The sequence below is a fragment of the Notamacropus eugenii genome, chromosome 1 (assembly GCF_028372415.1).
Source record: "Notamacropus eugenii isolate mMacEug1 chromosome 1, mMacEug1.pri_v2, whole genome shotgun sequence".
Lineage (NCBI taxonomy): Eukaryota > Metazoa > Chordata > Mammalia > Diprotodontia > Macropodidae > Notamacropus > Notamacropus eugenii.
In genome coordinates, this window is record NC_092872.1 from 477079271 (window position 1) to 477100813 (window position 21543).

The window sequence follows — 21543 nt, forward strand, 5'->3', positions numbered from 1 at the left end:
ATAAATAATAGCCTCTCTTCCACAATGCCACATGCTAGTTATACTTGCAAGACGAAGGTAGGACAGGGATTGGCCGATCCATTTTTGAGGTGTGGTGGTAGAGGTCCAGGGAGGAGTCACATGATAAGTTATTGCCGGAGCCACAGCTAGAACTGATCTCCTGAATCCCCATCTAGGTTTCTCTCCACTCTCCTTTCTTTTTCCTGATATCTTTTGTTTCATTCTCTGATACATTTGTTCCTCCTCTTCCACCCAGGGAACAGCTCTTTTAATGAGGATAACCAAGTTCTACAGTAGATGTAGTGTTTAACACTCATAGTCCCCCATACCCACAAAGAATTCTTTTCTCTTTCATTGGCAGGAGGGGAAAATTTGTTTGGGGGAAACTGTCCAAGCTCATGTAAAAATGTTGCCATGTGTTCAGTTGTTTTTCAGTCATGTCCCACTTTTGTAACCTCATTTGGGGTTTTCTTGGCAAAGATTCTGGACTGGTTTGCCATGTCCTTCTCCAGTTCATTTTACAGATGAGAAAACTGAGATGAATTGGTTAAGTGGCTTGCCCAGGGTAACTCAGCTGATGAGTATCTGGGGTCATATTTGAACTCAGGGAGAGGAATCTTCCTGACTCCAGGCCCAGCACTCTATCCACTGCACTACCTAGCTGCCAAAATGTTAGGTACTGTCTTTCTAATTACTGGATGCTTCCAATCAAATACTTTTTTATTTTTTTAAATTTATCAGTCAAGGTTTTTACATCAGCCTCTCAAGTATCACAAAGTTCAAAAGTATTTCTGAAGTTAAACCTAATTCTCTCCTATTCAGCTGTGTTCCTGTAGATCCACATAACCTCAATCACAAGGCAAAGTTGGGAAGGGAGCAGGGGAGGCTGAGAGAATGCTGAACTTGGAATCTGGTAGATGCTGGAATCTTGGCCTGCCATTAATCATTTGTGTAACTGATGTGGATACAAATGGTGTCCTAAGGGCTAAAAAGAATATTAAGGTTTGTTTTCCAGTACTTTGTGAAGTCCCATAGTTTATTCCGTAACTTGAGGGCATCCTAAAGTCCTTTCCCCTTTATTTTGAAATTGTACCAAAAGAATTGCTTTTGTCTCCCTTGTCAAGCATTCCTCCTGATGGGATGCTTGGGTGCATGTGCTTAGACCCCAGTTCTAAAATCACATTTCTCAAAACACTATCTCAGGCAGTTTCTCCCCAGCCCAAGGACATAGCCTGCCCCAGCAACAACTGTTATCTCCCTTCCTGCTACAGCAGCCAGCTGCACCAATAGAACTTATTAGTTTGAACCAGCTATGTACTGACTGAGCTGGCTGTGTACTGGGTCATAACAACATTTACTGCTCACTGACCAATCATATGTATCCTAGACTTAGACATATATATATACTCCCTTTCATTTATCTTGTCTAACAAGACATTGGTGAGAGCAATCTGGTATTCCTTAGTCAGTCCTGACTGCTAGTTGACTTAGTGTTGTTTCAGGCTTAAAACCACACCTCTATGTAACATCCCCCACCTTGGGCTATATCACAATGTACTCTGGGTAAAATACCTGCACATTAGATACTAAAAGTGCATGTTCCTTTAAGAACTAATCATTCCTTAACCACTCCCTAATCCTGCCCTGAGTCTTGTTTGGCTCATGTTTTTCTATAGAATATCCTATATAAACTTTACCTGTACCCCATTCAAATTGCAGGTTCCCTAAGAACTCTTGCCAGCTGAAAAACGTAATAAATCTTTACTTTGACCTCAACAATGATTGAATCTGTGAATTCTTTCCCAGATGGTCCACGCAGGGAACTCCAATCTTGGATTTTCTGTACCCCTATCTCTCCACCCTTGTCCTTTAATCTTTAACCTATGTCCCCTGCCCTGTCCCTAAAGCTTTAAACCATGAAGAACTCCCTTTGTCTCCCCCATCCCAAGTCATAAAATCCTTTCTTGTCCTGTGTCTTTAATCTTTAACCCCCCTAAAAACCTAACAACATCATCATTCTGAAACCTCTACATAAATACAACTCCCCCAAATATCAGGCTCTCATTTAACTTTCTTGCTAAGGATACCCGAGTTGCTTTACATAATAAAGCTCCCAATGGCTACAGAGAAGGTCTAAGTGAATTCTTTCACACCTGAACCACTCTCCCAAAATCTGACCTCGACATAACTTCAAGCAGTTCATTTACCCATTAATCCCCTGAGCACTTGTTTCCTCATCTGTGAAATCGGATATACTCTTATCTGTAATGATTATGGTACAGACTTGTCATGATCAAAGAACATAACCACGAAGTACCACATAAAGATATTTTGGAGGGAGTAAGAAGGGACAAAGGATCAAGGAGGTAGGAGTGGATCCCCACCTACTATTACCGGGGTGGGGAGCCTGCAGCCCTGAGGCCACATATGGCCTTTGAGTTCTTCAAGTACAGTCCTTAAAGGTTCCCTACTCCTGTATTACATTGATGAAGGGAACTCCTGTTGAGAAAATTCCCTCTTCCAATGCAGATCAGAAACTTATTGTCTTAAGAGTTTCCTGGGGACATTGTGAAGTTAAGTGACCTGTCCAGGGACACATAGCACATACACGTCTGAAGTAGGAAGCGGACCTAGCTCTTCCAGATTCAAAGCTGGCTGAATATTCCTAGTGCCAAACACCTGCTGGGGGGAACTGAGGCAGTGTAGATAGCAACATAACCAAAGTGACTGCTTTGTAAAGTCCCTTTCTCTTGTCCCTGTCCTTATCTACCTCAGGGTCCTGCACCCTTTTATGGCCCCATGGGTATTGCAACAGATATTGCAGTTTCTTCCATAAACGGAACAATATTTTGATTTGTGTACCTTTCTGATAGTCAAGAGACACCCTGGAGCTGCCTGGAAAGTCCCTGCCTCTTTACTCCTATGCATAAAAGCCAGTCTCACCAACCCATTCCAACTGCATATGCTCTGCCATCCACTGGGTGATTGCCATTTGTTGAACCTCGTAATACAGTTGTTGTAATGTCCCTCCTACCTTGGTGTCTGGAAATGACCCTATTGCAGAAACCATTTCTTGGAAGTCCTCCCCAGGCTTACTTATACAAAAGAGAGTTTGCATAAGATTAAGTGAGATTGTAACTTTTTCAGGTTGGGGTGATTGGAGTTGCTCCCTAACATCACAAAACTGTGAAAGGAAAATATATGTGCAAAAGGGAAACATATCTATGGGAAAAGGAATGTGCTTATTCACGTTTGTGCAGGTTACCTATAATAGAACATAAGCCCTATAGGGGCAGGAACTTTTAATCTTTGTCTTGATATCTCCAGTGCTCAGTCCAGGGCGTGGCCCATAGAAAATGCTTCATATCATGAAAGAGAAATGAAAGAGGAAGCCCAGATGAAGAAGCAGGTCAACCACAGCCATGTTGTTTCATTGCCTTGGCTTTAAATATTTATTGAAAGTCCAGGAGGGAGAAAACAAAATAGGGTCTTAACACAAAAACATCTGGAAAGAACACAGACTGGAAAAATGGACGAAACTCGGAAGGACAGACAGAAGACCATGAACAGGACTAGAGGAGGAAATCCAGAGGTTGGGGAGGAGCCAGCCCCTGGTCACTTGGCTACAGTAACTGATGAAATGCACCTGCTTCAGGAAAGTTGTGTCTGGTGGGAATGGTGGGAGGAAAGGGGGTGTGGCTGAGGTGTACAGGAAGGGTTTAGGCCAGGAAAAGGTGAGGAGGGCAAGGGTTCTGGGAGGAGCCAGAGGGAAAGGGGCAGAAGGAGAGCAGGGTGAGGTATTAAAAAAATCAGATTTAAACCCCAAAGGGAGACAATGCCCTCTCCCAGAGAATATACACAAATAAAGACTTTCACATATAATCTTCCCTTTCTACAAAAGAATCCCATATTCAAAATAACCTTGAAACACAAAAATGCCAACCACCCAAGCAGTGAAGCTTTTTCCAATATAGTACAGCTTGGCTTACAATAATAATATTACCCTTATAGAGACTTCCATGGTTACCGTAATTATCCTCTTTTTTGTTCATTCCAAATTTACACATAGACTAGCGACGTAAGATTTCTACAAAACTTAACAATGACAATTAAAAAAACACGACAACACAATAAAACACAAACAACTCTTGAAAGGACAAAGCTCCCAGAGTGATGTTGGACTGCTGGGGTTCGAAAGGGTGCCAAGAGTAGGTAGAGGGAGGCACCCTAGGAGTAGTCTGTCAGGCAGCCAGAAGGACAGGCCTTAAGATTTCCACTCAGTCTCCGAAGCCCAGCCCCTAACCGGCAGGGCTTTTGCCAACATCTGTTCAGTGTCCAGGGATGGAGCTGGACTGAGCAGGCACCTCCCACCCTCCCATGGGAGAAGATGGGTCAGCTCTTACCTCCCTTCCAGCCCCTGGTGCTAAACAGCTGAGGTTCCTTCCTCAGCCTTTTCCATCCCTGCCATCTAAGAGGAGAGCATGTCCCTTTAAAATACTTCCACATACTTAAGTTAAAAGGTAGATCTCTACTGCTGGTAGGTTTGGGGTTTTTTGGGGTTGTTAAAAAAATTTTTTTTTTTTTTGGTTTTTGGCTTCTTTTCTTTTGCAGACTAGTTGAAGAAAAGGGGAGGAAAGGCATTCCCCAACCTCTGTCATTCTGTTTGGGGAGAGAAGCAGATGTGGGAATTTTCCACATTGGATAGGATCTTCAGAGTCTGCCACTAAAGGAATAGCACCTTCAGAACCTTAAATAGGATGTGTCTTAGTTTTCTTCTTTTAAAAAAACATCACATACAATACAACATAGTTTTTGAGCACCAGCGAGTTCACAGTGGGAGGTAGCAAACGTGTTCACCCTGGCCCCTAAGATCTTTCCACTTGATCATTTGTAGTGCCCTTTCTTTCCCTCTCTTCCCCGCCCTTCCCTTTTGCTCTCTTTCTTCCCCCCACTCTTCCTTCCCATTGTGGGATATTAGGTAGCCACCTATGGGGAAGGAGCAGTAATTTCCTATTTTCTTTGTTTAAATAAAAAATATATATATTTATACTTTTTTTCCTGTTTCATCCATCTTTTTCTAATATTGCACATCAAAAGCTTTCTGGCAGGGAGTGAAGGGAAAGATTACCCAACCCCAACCCTTCTCAAAGCTACTGGAGAGCCTGAATTATTCAGTCCCTCTCTCCCTGCCTGGCAGAGAACTGGGGAGGGAAGGATCTGGGAGACATGGAGACTTGGTAACAGAGAAATAGGGGAATGTGGGTTGGGTTGTGGCTGCCACCACTTTTGGATGGTTCTTTGGTTGATGGATGGAGATGGGATGGCTTGGGGCGGGCCTCACACCTTCATCCTCATAGCTACTGGCTAGAGCTGACCCCGGGACAGCTGATCCCAGGGCCATCCCTTCCCCTGATGCCCCACACATGCCTCCACCCTGCAGATGACAAGCATGGCCTGTCCTAGGGTCCATGGGCCTTCCCCAGGGGTGGAGTGTGTATCAGTGGACACTCAGCCCACTTTGGAGATAGAGAGGGTGTGGGCCCCTCCTCCTCTTCTTTCCTCTGCCCAGCTGCCTCTGCAGAAGAGGGTTGGACACTCCTTCCTCCATGTTTATCCTCTCCATGTCCTGGATCCACAGAGGCCTGGAATGACATGGAATGTCATGGAGGTCATAGTTCAGAGGAAACATGCAGGTCCAACTTCCAGGCGGTATTGCTTTCCAGGGGTAGCTGGTGGGAGGTTGTAGACACTGACTATGGGCAGCTGATGGGGGTCTTGTGTCCGGAAAGTGAACAGTGTCTGATGCCAGCGACCATCTTGAACCTGAGGACCAAGAAGAAAAGGGCTAATCAGGTTTTGGTAATGAAAAGTCATTAGTGAGACTCCAAGGATGAGGATAATCCATACTTCTCAAATTTCTAAGGACAGGTCTGGAGGGAAGCAAGAATGCATGGGGCAGGGAATGAACAGAGAGGTCCAGAAAGATGCCAGCAAGAGAGAGAAATAAAGACTCCTTCAGTTAGCTTTGCAAATAATTATCAAGAATTCATTGGAATCACAGTATCTTCCACCAGACCAACCCTCCCCTTAGGAGGAATATTCCAATAGTGGATAAAAATGGATGAAGCCCATATCTTTCCCACTCTCTCCTGAAAAGAGGATTGCATTCCCCACCCCTGTACTAGATTATGTAGAAGGCTCATAGGCAGCTAGGTGGTATAGTGGATAGGATGCCAGGCCTGGCATCAGGAAGACGCATCTTCCTGAGTTCAAATCCAGCCTCAGACACGTACTAGTTATGTGACACTGGGTAAGTCACCTAACCCTGTTTGCCTTGGTTACTTCATCTTTAAAATGAGCTAGAGAAGAAAATGGCAAACCACTCCGGTATCTTTGCCAAGAAAACCTCAAATGGGATCACAAAGATTTGGACACAACTAAAAATGACAAAATATCAATATGTAAGGTTCAGAAGGGCTAGTTCCTTACCTTGCAATCATCTGAGGACACCTCTGGCTCAAACTGGCCCCCGGCTTCAAAGATCTGCCCATTCCAAGCTCGGAAGCGCACGGCTTGCTTGGGGGACACCTGGCCTGTCGCTTCCTGCCATACGGACATGTTGAGGCAGTGGATGGTGATGTGCTGGATCACCTCAGAACTCAGCAAGTGAAGGAAATTCATCTGGACCCGGCCAATGGCAAAGTCCACCTGGAAGGGAGCAGGGGGACAACAGGGCTAGGACAGTAATGAGCCTTGGATGTGAATGAGGGTTGACTTCACATTCATTTCTTTTTCCAAAGTGCCACACAGCCTCCTAACTGAACAAACATCTATCATGCATCCTGGAGGGCCTCAATGCCCTCGCTTTTCTTAAGTAGGGTCTCGATGGTCAAATTACTTCCCACACCAGCCATGGACAAGTAGAAGACTAAAACCCCAGGGGCTTAGAGTTCAAGGCTCAGGATTCACATTTTTGTGCGATATGATATTGCGTCCACCAATCACTAGGGCTCCACAGAACTCAGAATATCCAATCAGTAAAGCTAGGCAATAATAAAATTGAGTACAAAACCCTCCACCAGAGACGTGGGATAGAATGGAGAGAACTCTGATCTGGGACAAAGATCTGGCTTCTAGTCCCCATTCTGATACAAACTGGGTGACCCTGGGCAAATCACTAAATCTCTCTGAGTTTCACCAGTAAAATGAGGGGATGGGGTCAGGTGATCTCTAAGGTCTAGAGACCTTCCCTCCCTCCATCTGTTGCTCCCCAGGGACCCTCACAATAGCCTGATCCCTGTAGGGGCCCCTGCTAATAGACCATTTATAAAATGGATCCCCCTTATCTTGGACCCATCCAAAAAGGACTTACACTCTTCCCATTTCCTGACAAGGACTCAGACACATAACTTGTCTGCCTCTCCTTCCTACTCTCTTCTCTGTGCAGAGAGATCCCAGTTCAGGGAATCCAAATTTTCAGTGAAAAATTCTATGACCTTTCACCTACAACTGCATGTGCCACCTGATATACTAAGAGTGCTGTGGGGGCTGGCAGCATTGGAGGAGGTCTACAATTGGGCTACACCAGGTGGCACTGGAGATCTGGCGAGTACAGATCACACTAGGAGCACATGGAAGGGAGTTGGCAGCAGATCAGAAAGGGACGATGGTTTGGAGTGAATTACTTCCCCATCTCCCTCTCCCCTCAGTGACAGCTGTGATTTATAACAATAGTAATTATCATTATTACGACTAGCATTTCTATAGTGCCTCGAGGCTTGCAAAGGCTTGTAACGTATGTTTTCTCCTTTGCATGTTCTCTCCTCATAACAACACTATCCCCATTTTACAGGTGAAGACACTTAAGTTGAAAGAGGTAAGTGCTGCCCAAGGTAATGACACAGTTAGTAAGCTCCTGAGGCAGTATTCACACTCAGGTCTTCTGGACTCCAAGTTGAACATTTTGTCCACAACACCACCTAGTGGCCTTCAGTAGTAGTGAAGGATTCGGTAATGGTACTTGTAAGCCCTGAGTGGTGTAGGAGTGAGGCTGTAAGGATTGTCCCTTTTGTGGAGAGGGGGATCCTAAGAGATGAAAAAGGGCATATTTTTCAAATGGGCCATTAACAGGGCCCCTTACTAGACTGGGATCTGCAGTTACTATGAGGTTCCCTGGAAAGCAGAAGACAGGGCAGGGGAGAAGGTTTCAGAGGCCAGAGCCAGGATGATCCTTAGTTTCAGGAATTAATGAGAAGAAAGTCAGCTTCCCCTGCTTGACCCTGTCCAAGCTCTGGGTTCTAGTTCCTGGGTAGTTGTAGTGCCTGAGGTCCATCACCCTTCAGGGCTACTGAATCCAGTCCCTACCTTCTTCCTTTCAGGCAGCTTGAGTAAAGGTACAGAAGGGCTATGTCCAAACTTAGTTACCCTATTAAATTTCTAAGAAAAATCACTTTCTCTAGTTTCTAACATCTTTCTGCAGGGAACTCAAAGAATTTGAGAGATATAGATCTCCTCCCTTTTAAAAGATCTAATCTGAGGTACAAAGAGCTCAAGTAACTTATTACATTCACTCTAAGGTTCAAGGAGGACTTTCCGTAAGGAATTGTCACCTTCACTTGATAGTTAAAGGGTACTCCCTTCTCATAGGGTGCCCTTTGTCTTGGGAAGTAGAGAGGAGAAGGCCAATAGGCCAGGAGGGCAAATGATTTGCCCATTTGATGACAGCCAGTCAAGATGGAGCCAAGACTAGAAAGGAGGACTCTCATAGCCATGGTATGGTGAACAGTACACTGGAAAAGGCCTGAGTTTAAATCCTAGCTCTGCAACTTACTAGCTCTGTGATCTTAAGCAAGTTACTTCCTCTCTCCTGGCTCAGTTCCTTCTCTGTAAAATAAGAGGACTGGCCTAGATGTTCACTATGCCTCTTCTAGTTCTAAACTTGATGGTCCTATAAATGCTGACTTCCAGGCTTGCGGAAGGCCAAGCTGACTCACTACCATCCAGAGGCAGGGAAGGAAATTACAGGGCAAAGGGGGCTCACTCTGGGGGAGACATGGTCTTGGTGCTTTGGGTCAGGCTATCCAAAAGAGATGGTCATCACCTCCACTCTGTTCATACCTTTGAAGCAGTGATGGGCCGGAGGCATGTCTGTCCACCTTTGGTAAAATTACAGGTGACTTCAATGGTGTCTGAAGAACAGCCAAGGTTTGGGTCAATCCAGTATGTACCTATGGGATGTGATGGCATCCAAGATAAGAGTGAGAGGGGACTCTGGGAGCCTCAGATTCTAGATGCTCTCTTTCCCTTACTCAAAGGAAAGAAAGCTCCTGTGATTAGTGTGGCTAGTATGGAGGGATAGGGGAAGAAACCTCAAATGTCTAGGCCAGATCAAAGAATGGGGACAGCTGCTGCCACAGGCATAAGGTTTTCGTTTTGTTCCCTCTGGAAACATCTGTAGGTCTAACCTCTGCCAATGACAAAAATAGATCTTAAACAGAGCATGATTCTGATCTCCCAGAAGCCAGATGAAGGCAAGGTAGTTGTTTCAGGGATAGTAAAATATGGATTTCCATTGTGAGATACACTGGGAATCCTTGATCTAAATTTGGGGTAAAAGTTCAGACTGGAATAAACTCAAAGGAGTCACTGGTGCCTTTGAACACCAATGGTCAGGGACATGGAGGGAGAGAAAAGAGAGAAAGGAGAGATAAGAAGAAGCAGAGAAAGAAAGGAGGAGGAAGAAAAGCAAGAAGGAGAAGAGGGGATGGGGGAAGGGGAGAGCTGAGGAGAGCAGGGGAAAGAGGTCAAAGGAAAGAGAGTGAGGCAACTAAAGGAAGAGGAAGAAAATCAGAGAAAAGGATGAAGAAGAGAAATAAGGAAGGAGAAAACTAGAGATTGGAGAGGGAGAAATATAGAAAGGAGAAGAAAGAAAAGGAGAAAGAGAAGAAGAAGGAGAAGGAGGAGAAGGAGAAGGAAGAAGAGAAGAAAAAGGAGGAGAAGGAGAAGGAGAGGGAGAAGAAGAAGAATGAGGAGAAGGAAAAGAAAAAGAAAGAGAAGGAGGAGAAGGGAAGAAGGAGAAAAAGGAGGACAAGGAAGAGAAAAAGGAGGAGGAGGAGAAGAAGAAGAAGAAGAAAAAAGGAAGAGAAGGAAGAGAAAAAGGAGGAGGAGGAGAAGGAAGAGAAAAAAAGAGAACAAGGAAAAGACAAGGGACAGATGTTGACAAGGAGGGCTTTCCTCGCCAGGTCACTGAGTGATGAGGTGTTCCCCAGCAGCAAGTCTTCCTGCTGATCTCACTGGCTGCAGTCAGGTTGCTGGGGAGAGAACAAAGGCTGCACGTTGTACACAGACCCCTGCCCCTTACCGTCGGCCATCTTCTGCTCACAGTTCATGAGGTCCCGACAGATCCGGGCTGGAGTCTCCTTGGTTCCTAGAGGCTTCTTGATGCTCTGGATGAGGCTGCTGAGGTAGTGTAAGGTCTTAAAGATCTCCCCACCCTGGTCCAACACTAGGAGGTCTGAATGGGAGTAACCCTGTAGGGGAGAGAAGCAAGAAAAGGATGACTGGAACCAGTGAGGCACAGAATTTTAGTATGCATGGCAGCTTGGCAATACATTTGTAACCTAGAATCCTAAAGAGCTGCCTGGAGAACAGAGAGATTAGGGGCCTTGTCCTTTGTCACACAGGCAATATATTTCAGATAGAGGATTTGAACCCAGGTCTTTCTGACTCCAAGGATGCTGCTCTATTCACTATCCTATGCCACCTTTGAGAATTAAATAAAGTCAGTGCCAATAACCAAAAAAAGTATTCTATGGACCTCCTCTCCAAGATCTCAGACCAGTGGGTAGTCTACTTCTGCTTAATTCCCTCTGGCAACAAGGAACTCAGTGGCTCCAGAGGCAATTCATTCCACTGTTGGATAGTCTGAATAGTCAGGGAATTCTTCTTTGTGTTGAGCTAACTCCATCCATGTCCCCGCTGCTTCTAGCTCTGCCCTTTGGGGCCAAGTGTAACACTTTTCCACAGATCAGCCCTTTAAATATTTGAAGGCAGAGATTATATTCCCCCGGAAGTCTTCCCTCCTTCAGATTAAACATTTTCCAGTTCATTCTAAGGACCTTTCTAAACTGCAGGGGCCAGTGCCCTCCCCATCCTGGTCCTTGAGCGCCATAGCTCATCAACATCCCTTCTAAGATGTGGTGCCCAGAACTTCACATAGTCCTGGGGTAATGAGAACAATAAGGTGATATCAACAAATGACAGGAAGAAAAACTTAATTTGTTATCTTTGAATCTAGAAAAGAAAGAGCAAGAATGGTCAATATAGAGCTGAAACCCAAGTGGAGACATGGTAAGAGAGCTCCTCTATTCCCTTGGGGAGTTCACATCATCAGGCCCAGATTAATTACATCCCATGACCCTGAAAGAATTGGGAAATGTGATTATTGAGCTGTTGTTGGTGATCTTTGAAAAAAACCGGAGAAGAGGGGGTACTTTATAGAGCCAGACAAAATAATAACAAAATTCATTTGGAGCAACTAAAGGTCTAGAAACTCAAGGGAAATAATGAAAGAAAGTAAGTAATGAAGAGGGAATAACCATATCAGACTTCAACTTATCCTATAAAGTCATAAGCATCAAAACTATTTGGTCCTGGTTAAAAAAAAAATAGAAAGGCAGATCAGCAGCACAGACTAGAAAGGAAGAATCAGAAACAACTGAACTCAATAACCCAGTTCAATAAACCCAAGAGTGTAAATTATTGAGTGAAGAACTATTTGACAAGAACTACTAGGAAAACTGGAAGGCAGAAATTAGGTTTCACCCAACATCTCACATCATACACCACAATAAACTCAAAATAGATACATGACCTGAATATTAAGGGTCATGGCATAAAAAATAATACCAGCAGAGAATAAGACCGGATATGGCTAAGGGGAGAGTTCTTCATCAAACAGGAACAGAGGCAATCGCAAAAGAAAAAATCAATAGTTTTGATTGTATAAAACAGAAAAGTTTTTGCACAAACTAAATCAGTGCAGCTAGGATAAGAAAGAAAGCTGTCAATTTGGAAAACAAATCTTTGTATATAGTATTTCTGGCAAGGCTCTGATAATCAAGTTACATTAGGAATTAACACACATAAATCAGACTAAAAGCCATTTCTCAACAGAAAAACGATCAAAAGATATGAACGATGTCTTTGGCAATACTTGCTCTGCCCAAGCCATGGGCCTTAAGAAGCTGACCAGATTTTGTGGCATGAATGACTTAGAGTACAGGTGTTGCACTTAGTCATGGAAAACTGGAATGAGGATGGACTAAATTCATCAAAGCCTGCTTTTTAATGAGATAGTAAGTGGTACAGTGGATAGAATCCTGGGCTTGGAGTCAGGAAAACCTGAGTTCAAATCCAGCTTCACACACTTACTAACATTTGACCTTGGGCAAATCTGCCTTAGTTTCTCCATCTGTAAAATGGGGATAATACTAGTACCTACTTCCCAGTTTGGTTGTAAGAACTGAATGACATGGTAACAGTGTCATTATAGTACCTGGCAATTATTATAATTACTATTACTGCCCCAAAAGTCTTGCTGCAGTTTTGAGCTTCAGCTGCTAAAGACTTTGGGGACAACTTGTATAAGTCAATATTTTGAAGGAGATATAGCTCTTCAGAAGTAATAAACTAATTGTAAAGACAAACAACTTTGAAAGACTTAAGAACTTTCACCAATACAATAAATACCCATGATTCCAAAGGCTCAGTGATGAAGCCTGCTACCTGCCCACCTCCTGACAGAGAGGCAATAATCACAATACGCTGAAGGAGATATACATTTTTTGGACATGATCAATATAGACATTTATTTTGCTTGACTATATATTTGTTACAAAGATCATGTTTTTCAATAGGGTTAGGGGGAAAGTTGTAGGAGAGAAAATACTAATCCTATTGTCTTTTTCTTAGGGTGACTTTAGACTCGTAGTTCAAGGTAATGCCATAGATATAGTACATCTGGGTTTTAGCAAAGTATTTGACAAGGTTATGTTTGATTTCCCTGGAGATAAGGTGGAACTATGTGGATTAAATGATACTACATTTAGGTAGATTTGGAACTAACTAACTAAATGACAAGATGCAAAGAATTAGTGGATTGATGTCAGGTTGGAAGGATATCCCTGGTGGAGTGCCCCAGGGGCCTACCTTTGATAATTTTTCTCAATGACTTGGATGAAGGCATAAATGGAATCCTTATCAAACTTTCAGATGATGGTTAAAGCTGGAAGGAACAGCTAATATGCTGACTGACAGATTTAGTATCCCCCAAAATCTTAACAGGCCTCAATGGTGGGCTCTAATAAGATGAAATTTAATATAGACAAACACAAAATCCTACTTGGGTTAAAAAATAAAACAAATTGCACAAGTACAAGATTAGGGAATATGGTGAGACATAGGTTCACTTGAAAAAGATCTGAAGACTACCAGCACCATATGATTCAATAGTGACAAGTATGTAAAAATACTTCAGTCATCTCATTAATGTGAGTGCTTCCTCAAGGATACAGATCACATTCTCTCTGCCTCTTCCCATCCTCTGTTCTCCTTGACCTTGTTCTCCCAGAAATTATGCACAGAGGATCCACCCAATGCACCAGGGGTCTTATTCTTGGTCTATGGGCATTCCATGGATACCAGTGCCTCACTTGGATTCTTCTCTTCTCCCTTATTCTTACTAGGTGAGCTGTCCCACCTCCTTTTCTGATCTTCCATTTCCTAGACAGGATGCTCTCGATCATTTCTTACACACAAGTTATCATTGGTGATATGTTATAGACAATTTATATGCTCAGTGCATAAAGTTATTGTCCTGTCTACAAATCTGAATTCTCCAGGACCACGATGTTGGGTGACTTGTAAGCAGCAGTGTGGTATAAGAGCCTCAGATCATAGGCCTCTCTGATAAGAGTCAATGTCCAGCATGAGGAAAGTGATTAAGCTCTTCCATGATTAAGCCACATCTGGGCACCACACTTTTAGGGTCACACTGACAAACTGGAGATAATCCAGGGCATGTTGAGAGTGCTGGAGTTTATACCAGAAAAGGATCAGGTGAGAGAACTGGGGATGTTCAGCTGAGAGAAGAGATGATGTAAGGGGTACCTGATGGCTATCTTCACCTATCTGAAAGGAGGCTGTGTAGCACAAGGCTTAGACTCACCCACTTGGCCCCAGAAAAATCAAACTAGGAGGAATGGCTAGAAGGTGCAGAAAAGCAGATTTGAGCTCCTTGTAAGGGAAAACTTCCTGGAGGTCCAAGCAGAGGCTGAATTTTCCAGAGATGTTGCAAGAGGGACTCCTACTGAGTTCTGGGATGGGTTAGATGAGGTTCAGGAGGCAGCTCTGTGGTACAGTGGATAGAATACTGAGCCTAGAGTCAGGAAAACTCCTCTTTCTGAGTTCAAATCTGGCTTCAGACACTTACTAGGTGTGTGACCCTGGGCGCGTCATTTAACCCTGTTTGCCTCAGTTTCAGCATTTGTAAAAATTGATCTGGAGAAGGAAGGTCAAGATACAGTGAGACAGTAACTTTTTGCTCAAGAGATATCTCTCCTTCCTCTAGCCATTACTAGAAAGACCCACCAGACATGGAGGGTGGGCTAGGGATCCCTTGGGCAGTTACAGGGAATGTGTAGGCAGCCAGGTGGTGCAGTGGATAGAGCCCTGGGTTTGGAGTCAGGGAGACCTGAGTTCAGATCTGGTCTTAGACACATATTGTAAGACACAAGACCCTGGGCAAGTCACTTTACCTCAGTCTGCCTCAATTTCCTCAACTGTAAAATGGGAATAATAATAGAGCGTAGCTCCTAGGATTGTTGTAAGGATCGAATGGGATATTTGTAAAAAGTGCTCAATATAGTGCCTGCACATAGTAGGCACTTCATAAATGCTTTTTCCCTTCCTTCTTTGGGCCGAATCTTTTGTAAGCAATAATCTTACAGCACTTTTACTTTTCAAAAAGCTTTCAAACCCATGATCTCATTTGAACTTTAAAAATCTTATGCAGCAGATAGGGTAAGAGAGGCTAATATCCCTATTATACAGATGACACAGTAAACCCAGGGAAGTGACTTCCCTAAAGTTAGCCAGATCAGGGTCTTAAAAGCTGCCCGTAGCCAGATGTTGCTCAGCATTCCTCTTGCTGACGACTTGGCCACACTAGCCCTGTATGAGCTAGAAACTGGTGACACTTTCTCAACAAATGAGAGAACTAAAAGCAGAAGCACACATTCTACCCTCCTCCTCTCCAGCGATCAGTGGACTCTGGGAGAAGATGGCCGACCCCAGGACAGAGAGCCTGAGGGGTCCACGAGGATCTGTTTTGTATTCCAAGTCACTCCATGCCTACTCCTGACAAATGCTGCTCTGAGTTTTGAATTAATTGATGTTTAGCTACAGATAAAGATGGGAGCAAGAAGTAGGAGAAAGAGACAAGGGATACTTGGCTGATAAAAAGGGGATGGCAAAGATTGCAAACCTCCTAAAAATCCAAATCTCCTAACTATCAAGCTAGTACATTCCCAAGAGATATCCCAGAGAAGGAGGGTGAAGGAAGGAGCAGGCACGCTGGTCCACTGGGTGGAGACTTACAGATCATCTGGCATCACACTTCCCAAAGTCATTTGACTACAGAATATATTGAGGTAGAAATTATACTGATGAAACCCATAAAGGTAGGAGCATGGTTTATCCTCAGAATAAAGGATGCAATTTTAGAGCACTATATACATACATATATGTGTGTGTATGTGTGTGTATACATATATATATGTATACACACACACACATATATATAGTGTGTTTGTGTATGTATAAGTACATTTAAAAAAAACAATTTTAATTCCCCCCCAAATTGCTACAAATAAAATTATTTTTATATATAATTTTATATTTAATATTTTGGAGCAAAAAATATTCCTAGTATGGAATCTAGTCACTGTGAAGAGAACATGAGAATTCAGTGGAACACAGTTTGGGAAACAGGGATATAATCTTTTGAAGTAGAGTGAAACCAAGACCCCAAAAGGGGAAATAATTTGCCTAAAGTCATGCAGTGATGAAGTAGCTGATGTAGGACTAAAATTCAAGTCTCCTAACTTCCAGTATACTATACTTGAACTATTATTGCACGGTGCCCTCATTCCATGCTGCCACAGGGGTAGCTAGGTGGCTCCATAGTGTTCAGAGTGCTGGGCCTAGAATCAGGAAGACTCATCTTCCTGAGTTCAAATCCAACCTCAGACACTTACTAGCTGTGTGACCCTGGGCAAGTCACTTAACCCTGTTTGCCTCTGTTTTTTCATGTGTAAAATGAGCTGGAGAAGGAAACAGGAAGCCACTCCAGTACCTTTGCCAAGAAAACCCCAAATGGGGTCACCAAGAGTTGGACACGACTGAAAACTACCGAACCATAATGTTGCTTCACTTTTTCTCCCTAGCATGTTTGCCAAAACCTATGAAGGCAGGCCAAGGCTATTTCTCCTGGAGAAGGTCATAATGCAAAGGGGACCAACAGCCCTACGTTGCCCGTGGATTTTGGAATCGAAGTATGGACAACAGGCAGGTGCAGAGGGCTGTGCACCCAACATGACTTATAGCAACCCTACCTCGGTCCTAAGTGCACTGCTGGAGTCCATCCACGTCTGAAAAGCTGCGCCGAGGTCATCTTGCTGCTGGAGAAGATGAGAGATGCACTCAGTTCCCAAGCTCCTCTGAGCCACAGAGGCTGGAATAGTCCCGGCCCAGCTTCCCTTGGCATCTCTCTTTCTCTTTGCTACACAGCACGAGGATGGATTCCTAACCCCAAATCTCTCCTTCTTTGTCAGTTCTTAAGACCTTTTTGGTCTCTGGGAAATGCTTTGTTAAATGTTCAGGATAATGGGACGAAGGGATCCACAGTGGGTTCTAAAGGAGCCTCATTTTTCTTGGGATCAAAACAAGCTAATTAACTGAAATTAAATGAAATTGTTTAAAGCACATTGCAAACTTTAAAGAATTTTATGTGAGTTGTGAGAATTAAACATGAGTTATTATCATTCTTGTAAAATTCTTGTCATCTTACTCCATAGAGACTGGCTAGAAACAGCTCCGGGACAAGCGACTACTCTACTATTACTTTTTTATATTTAACGTTCTGTGAGTTATTATGCAAGCAGATAAAATAATCATTTTCTGGAATAATAATCATAAAAATCCTCACTAAAATAATAGCCATAGTTAGCATTTAGCTAGGGCTTTAGCAAAACACTTAATATAGTTATCGTATCGATTACAACGTCTCTATTATCGCCCCCATTTTAGAGTTGAGGAAATAAGGCAGACTGAAGCTAAATGACCTGTCCAAGGTCATGCAGCTAGTAAGTGTCTGAGGCTAGATTTGAACCCAGTCTCCCTAACTGTGAGTGTAGTGTTTGTACCCATTGTTGAATAAAAGTATTTGGATGTAAATTTATCTTTAAAAGGCTCACTGAAAGCATCCTTTAAATAAATCCGGTGATATAAATGATGGCATTGATCACAGGGATCCCATCCCATTTCCAAATGACTTTAATTTCATCATTAACTGTTATTATTTCCTTCTCGATTTTTTCCCAATGGCATTCAGAAAGAAATGGTTCTGGGACATCATCATCATCATTCATAATTTATTATTATCATTAAGGATTCATTAGCTAAGTGGTACAGTAGATGAGTGCTCTGGGCCTAGAATCAGGAGGACGAGGTCAAATTCTGCCTCAGACTCTTACTAGCTGTGTGACTCTGGGAAAATCACGGACCTATGTGCCTCAGTTTCCCCAACTGTAAAATGGGGATAATAAAAGCACTGTGTTGATTTGGTAACCTACTGTTTGTGAAGTGCTTAAACTTAGCACAATGCCTGGCACATAGTAGGTGCTCAATAAATGCTTATTCCCTCCCTCCCTTTCCCATTCAGAGATTACTGTACCCACTGTAATATGGTTCTCAAGAGGCTAAAATAGCATACATCTTGACTGGTAATAATACTGATAATTTCCTTTCATTCATAAAGCATATTATATACATTATATCATTAGATTATCACAACAACTCTCCACTCTAAGTATTATCGTTCTCATTTTACAAAGGAAGAAACTGAGGTTTCTAGAGATGTGACATTCCAACCCAGGCTATCACAAGCACAGTCTCCTTCCACAATACCACTAGAGTCTAAGTCTAGGGAGGGAAAGAAGGGACCTTTCAGGTAACTACACTCATTTTACAGATGGAGAAGCTGATGCCCAGGCAGGAGAATTGTCTTGCTCAAGAATCATCTAGGTGGCAAATGGCAGAACTGGCAGTCAAAATGAGGTTTTCTAACCCTAAATTCAGTGCTCTTTTGACTGTACCAAACTCCTTCCAAGTAAGATTAGAAAAAAAAAATTCCCAACTTACAAATGAGATGGGGATCCCAGGAGGGCCCTGGAAAAGAAAGAAAATAGGGTGTTACCCACAAACTCCTGTCCTTGATCCATTCTGGCTCTCCCTTTCCATAGTGGGGAAGGCGGGTAGAAATGGGGAGAACAGACAGTAGCCAGCAGGGTCTATGTAATGTAATGATGCAGAAGGACAGGAAGAAGGAGAGTTTTTATTAGACTTAAGGAAAGCCCCTATTTTTCCTGGATCTGTTCCCAGGACAAAGGACCCACCACTGTCCTGCTCTCCTCACCTTCCCCACCCTGGGGCCCACTGAAAAGTGGTGGTGTACCTACCGGTGGGCCAGGACGTCCTCGGGGGCCAGGAGGACCCTAGAGAGAGATAAGTATGGAGTCAGCTGGTCTTTGTCATCAAAAGCAAAGTTTTAGTTCCTCCTAACCCTCTTCCCCATTTCCCCATTGCCCACCCTGTGGGGGTATAGGCAAGAGGAAAGAGCAGGGTGAAGAGCCAAGTGCTTTCTGAGCCCCCTGGTCTAGTCCTGGATGGGGAAAGAATTCAGACAGAAGCAGGTCACGGGATCAGAGATGTACAGCTGAAATCACCTTAGAGGTCATCAAGGCTTGGCCCTCTCATAGGAGAAATGAGACCCAGAGAATTTAAGTGACTTGTTCAGTGTCATACAGATGATGAGGCAGGGTTGCACCCCAGGGCTTCCTGACTACAATTTTAACACTCCATCCATCATGCTATACTGTCCCAAGATCCTGTACATGTGTATTTCTACTATAGGCCCACCTGGTCCTGGGTTATCTCAGGTCTAACCTGGGGTGGGAATGAAATTCTGACTAAGGAGTTAGTGATAGAGTAGATGGAGGGAAGTGGGAAGTGGCAGCCTGACTCTGAGGTTTCTCTGGTCTGACTAGTGCTATTGGGGACAAGATTAGATTTGGAGATGCCAGAGGGATAAAGGCTAGGTGAGAAATGAATCAGACATAGCATGGCTGGATGGATTAACACATTCCATCATCTTTTAACACATTTCCTGGTCCATCTGGATGTCCTCATTCCTTTGGTTCTGATCACACACCGTCAAGCTTTCCTTGAGTTTTCCTCTCCCTTCTCCTCCTTCTCCCATTCCCTCCTCTACTACTTGTTCTCCACTCACCCTCGGGCCTTGTAATCCCTAGAAAGAAATAAAACAGAAAGACTTGGTTAAAGGGCAGAGCCCACATACCCAGGCTGCTCCTCTGTTCCCAGGCCCTGGTGATTCCACATCACCAGCTCTTCCACAGGCCACTTACCAGATCTCCTCGGCTTCCTTTGTTCCCTTTTGGACCCTGTGGACAAACCACACAGCAAAGTTGGGATCTGCAAGTTTTTGTTGCCTCTAGGCCTAACCTGGGATGCCTTGTTTCATATATAGGGGAAGCTGAGGCTTAAGGTGGGGGCCACTCTGATCACAAAGGAGGTCTGAGACCCATTAGTCCCACCTCCCCTCCCTGTTCCTGACCCCTGGCTTCTTACAAAGCAAAATGAAAACATACCGGAATTCCAGATGGGCCTAGGATCCCCAAAGGTCCGATGACACCTTCTTTTCCCTGGAAGAAGAAAAGAAGAAGAAGAAAAGAGACATACAACTGTTGAATCAAAGGGCCTAGAAGAAGAATCTGGTCTACATCTCTGCTGCCTATTTGGGAAGCAGTGGGAGTGGGGGAAGCGGGGAAAGATGGAAAATGGGAGAGAGAGAGAGATGGGAGGACAAGATGGTCCATGAGTGAAGATGAGTGATGATAAAAATAATTCATATTTCTATAATGCTACAAGGGTCATAAAGTACTTTCCTCACAAGCCTATGAAATAGGCATTACAAATATTATTATGGTCATTCTACAGCTGAAGACATTTCGGTTCATAGAGGCTTACTTGGCAGGGTTAGGATCTGAACCAGGGTTGTGTTGGAACCAGCTTCCACCAGTTTGGGAGAGCTGAATGTTAAATTTTCAATATGATCATTTACACCTTGGAATTTGGCAAACACAATAAATCAGGGCTTGATTTATTAACTGATTGACTGATCTATCTACTTATCTATTTATTTCTAGAACTAAGAAAGGAATGGAGAAAATGTTAATAATGCAGATTAAACTTAAAAGTGTGTTATGCATATTTTATTTTTTCCCCTGGAGTGCTGATTGTTAAACATTTACCAACATACCCCTGGACTGAACCTATGCTTCCTGACTTTAAAGACCACTGTCTTTCCCACTATACCAAAGATGAATCCCAGACACAGGGTAGCAGGAGTAAAGTTAGAAAACAAGCATTTATTAGGGCCAACCTCATGGTAAGCATCTTGGGGATAGAGTAGGAAGCAGCACCCAGAAAACTTGGACCTTGCTCTCACAGCAGCTATAAGTTTGTTAGGAAGACAAGTAGAGCACAAAACAAGACAGGAAGCCTGTAGATAATGAAGTGCTAAATTTCATGGGCAGATGGTAGAATCCAAAAAAGAGTGGGGCCCTTGGTGGCCCTCAAAGAAGGTTTCAGGGAAGTCATAAGCAGAACCACCAGTGCTACTGTAGGTGGTCAGAGAAAGGCAAGGCCTCAGTGGGAAAAGCTTCACAGAGGATGGGACTTAAACTACCTTACGAAGAATGGGTTAGATTATTATGAGAGGGGAGGGGGGAAAGGAAGGGTATTCCATATGGAGCAAAAGCCCCTTGCCAAGACACTGAGCCAGGAAGAAAGATAAAGGGGAAGAGTGAAGGGAGGGAGTGAGGAGGAAGTAGACCATGATGGCGAACAGAAGTGAGTATCAGGAAAAATTGTCATTGGACTGTGCCTGGCCATTAGTGAGAATGTAGCTTGGCAAGTATCAGATACCTTGCTCAAGGGCAAAAGAGGCCCAGAAGCTCATGCCTCAGTGTTGCACAGCCTGGTGGGCCCTATGGTTCCTGAGGCAGGACAGGGCAGATTCCTTGGGGAAGAAACTTACCATCAAACCTGGTGGCCCCCGAGGACCCTGAATTCCTTTAAAACCAACATCCCCTGGAGGGCCCTACAGGAAACAAAGAGAATTTG

General features: G+C 43.7%; 1 protein-coding gene across 3 annotated transcripts in view; it reads right to left on the bottom strand.

The window, feature by feature from the left end:
* Nucleotides 1-3425: 3425 nt before the first annotated feature.
* COL27A1 (collagen type XXVII alpha 1 chain) overlaps nucleotides 3426-21543 on the bottom strand; it is a 242942-nt gene continuing 224824 nt past the window's right edge. The window contains exons 51-61 of one of the 3 annotated variants that reach the window (XM_072632426.1): nucleotides 21458-21520; nucleotides 20007-20060; nucleotides 19764-19799; nucleotides 19628-19645; nucleotides 18798-18833; nucleotides 18481-18507; nucleotides 16674-16736; nucleotides 10361-10529; nucleotides 9118-9227; nucleotides 6490-6708; nucleotides 3426-5823 (exon numbers count right to left, since the gene is read on the bottom strand). In XM_072632426.1, the coding sequence (XP_072488527.1) occupies nucleotides 5677-5823; nucleotides 6490-6708; nucleotides 9118-9227; nucleotides 10361-10529; nucleotides 16674-16736; nucleotides 18481-18507; nucleotides 18798-18833; nucleotides 19628-19645; nucleotides 19764-19799; nucleotides 20007-20060; nucleotides 21458-21520 (942 nt within the window). In that variant the 3' untranslated portion in view covers nucleotides 3426-5676. Of the gene's footprint in view, nucleotides 5824-6489; nucleotides 6709-9117; nucleotides 9228-10360; nucleotides 10530-16673; nucleotides 16740-18480; nucleotides 18508-18797; nucleotides 18834-19627; nucleotides 19646-19763; nucleotides 19800-20006; nucleotides 20061-21457; nucleotides 21521-21543 lie in introns of all 3 variants that reach the window. The other 2 variants (XM_072632425.1, XM_072632427.1) reach the window with 2 other exon arrangements.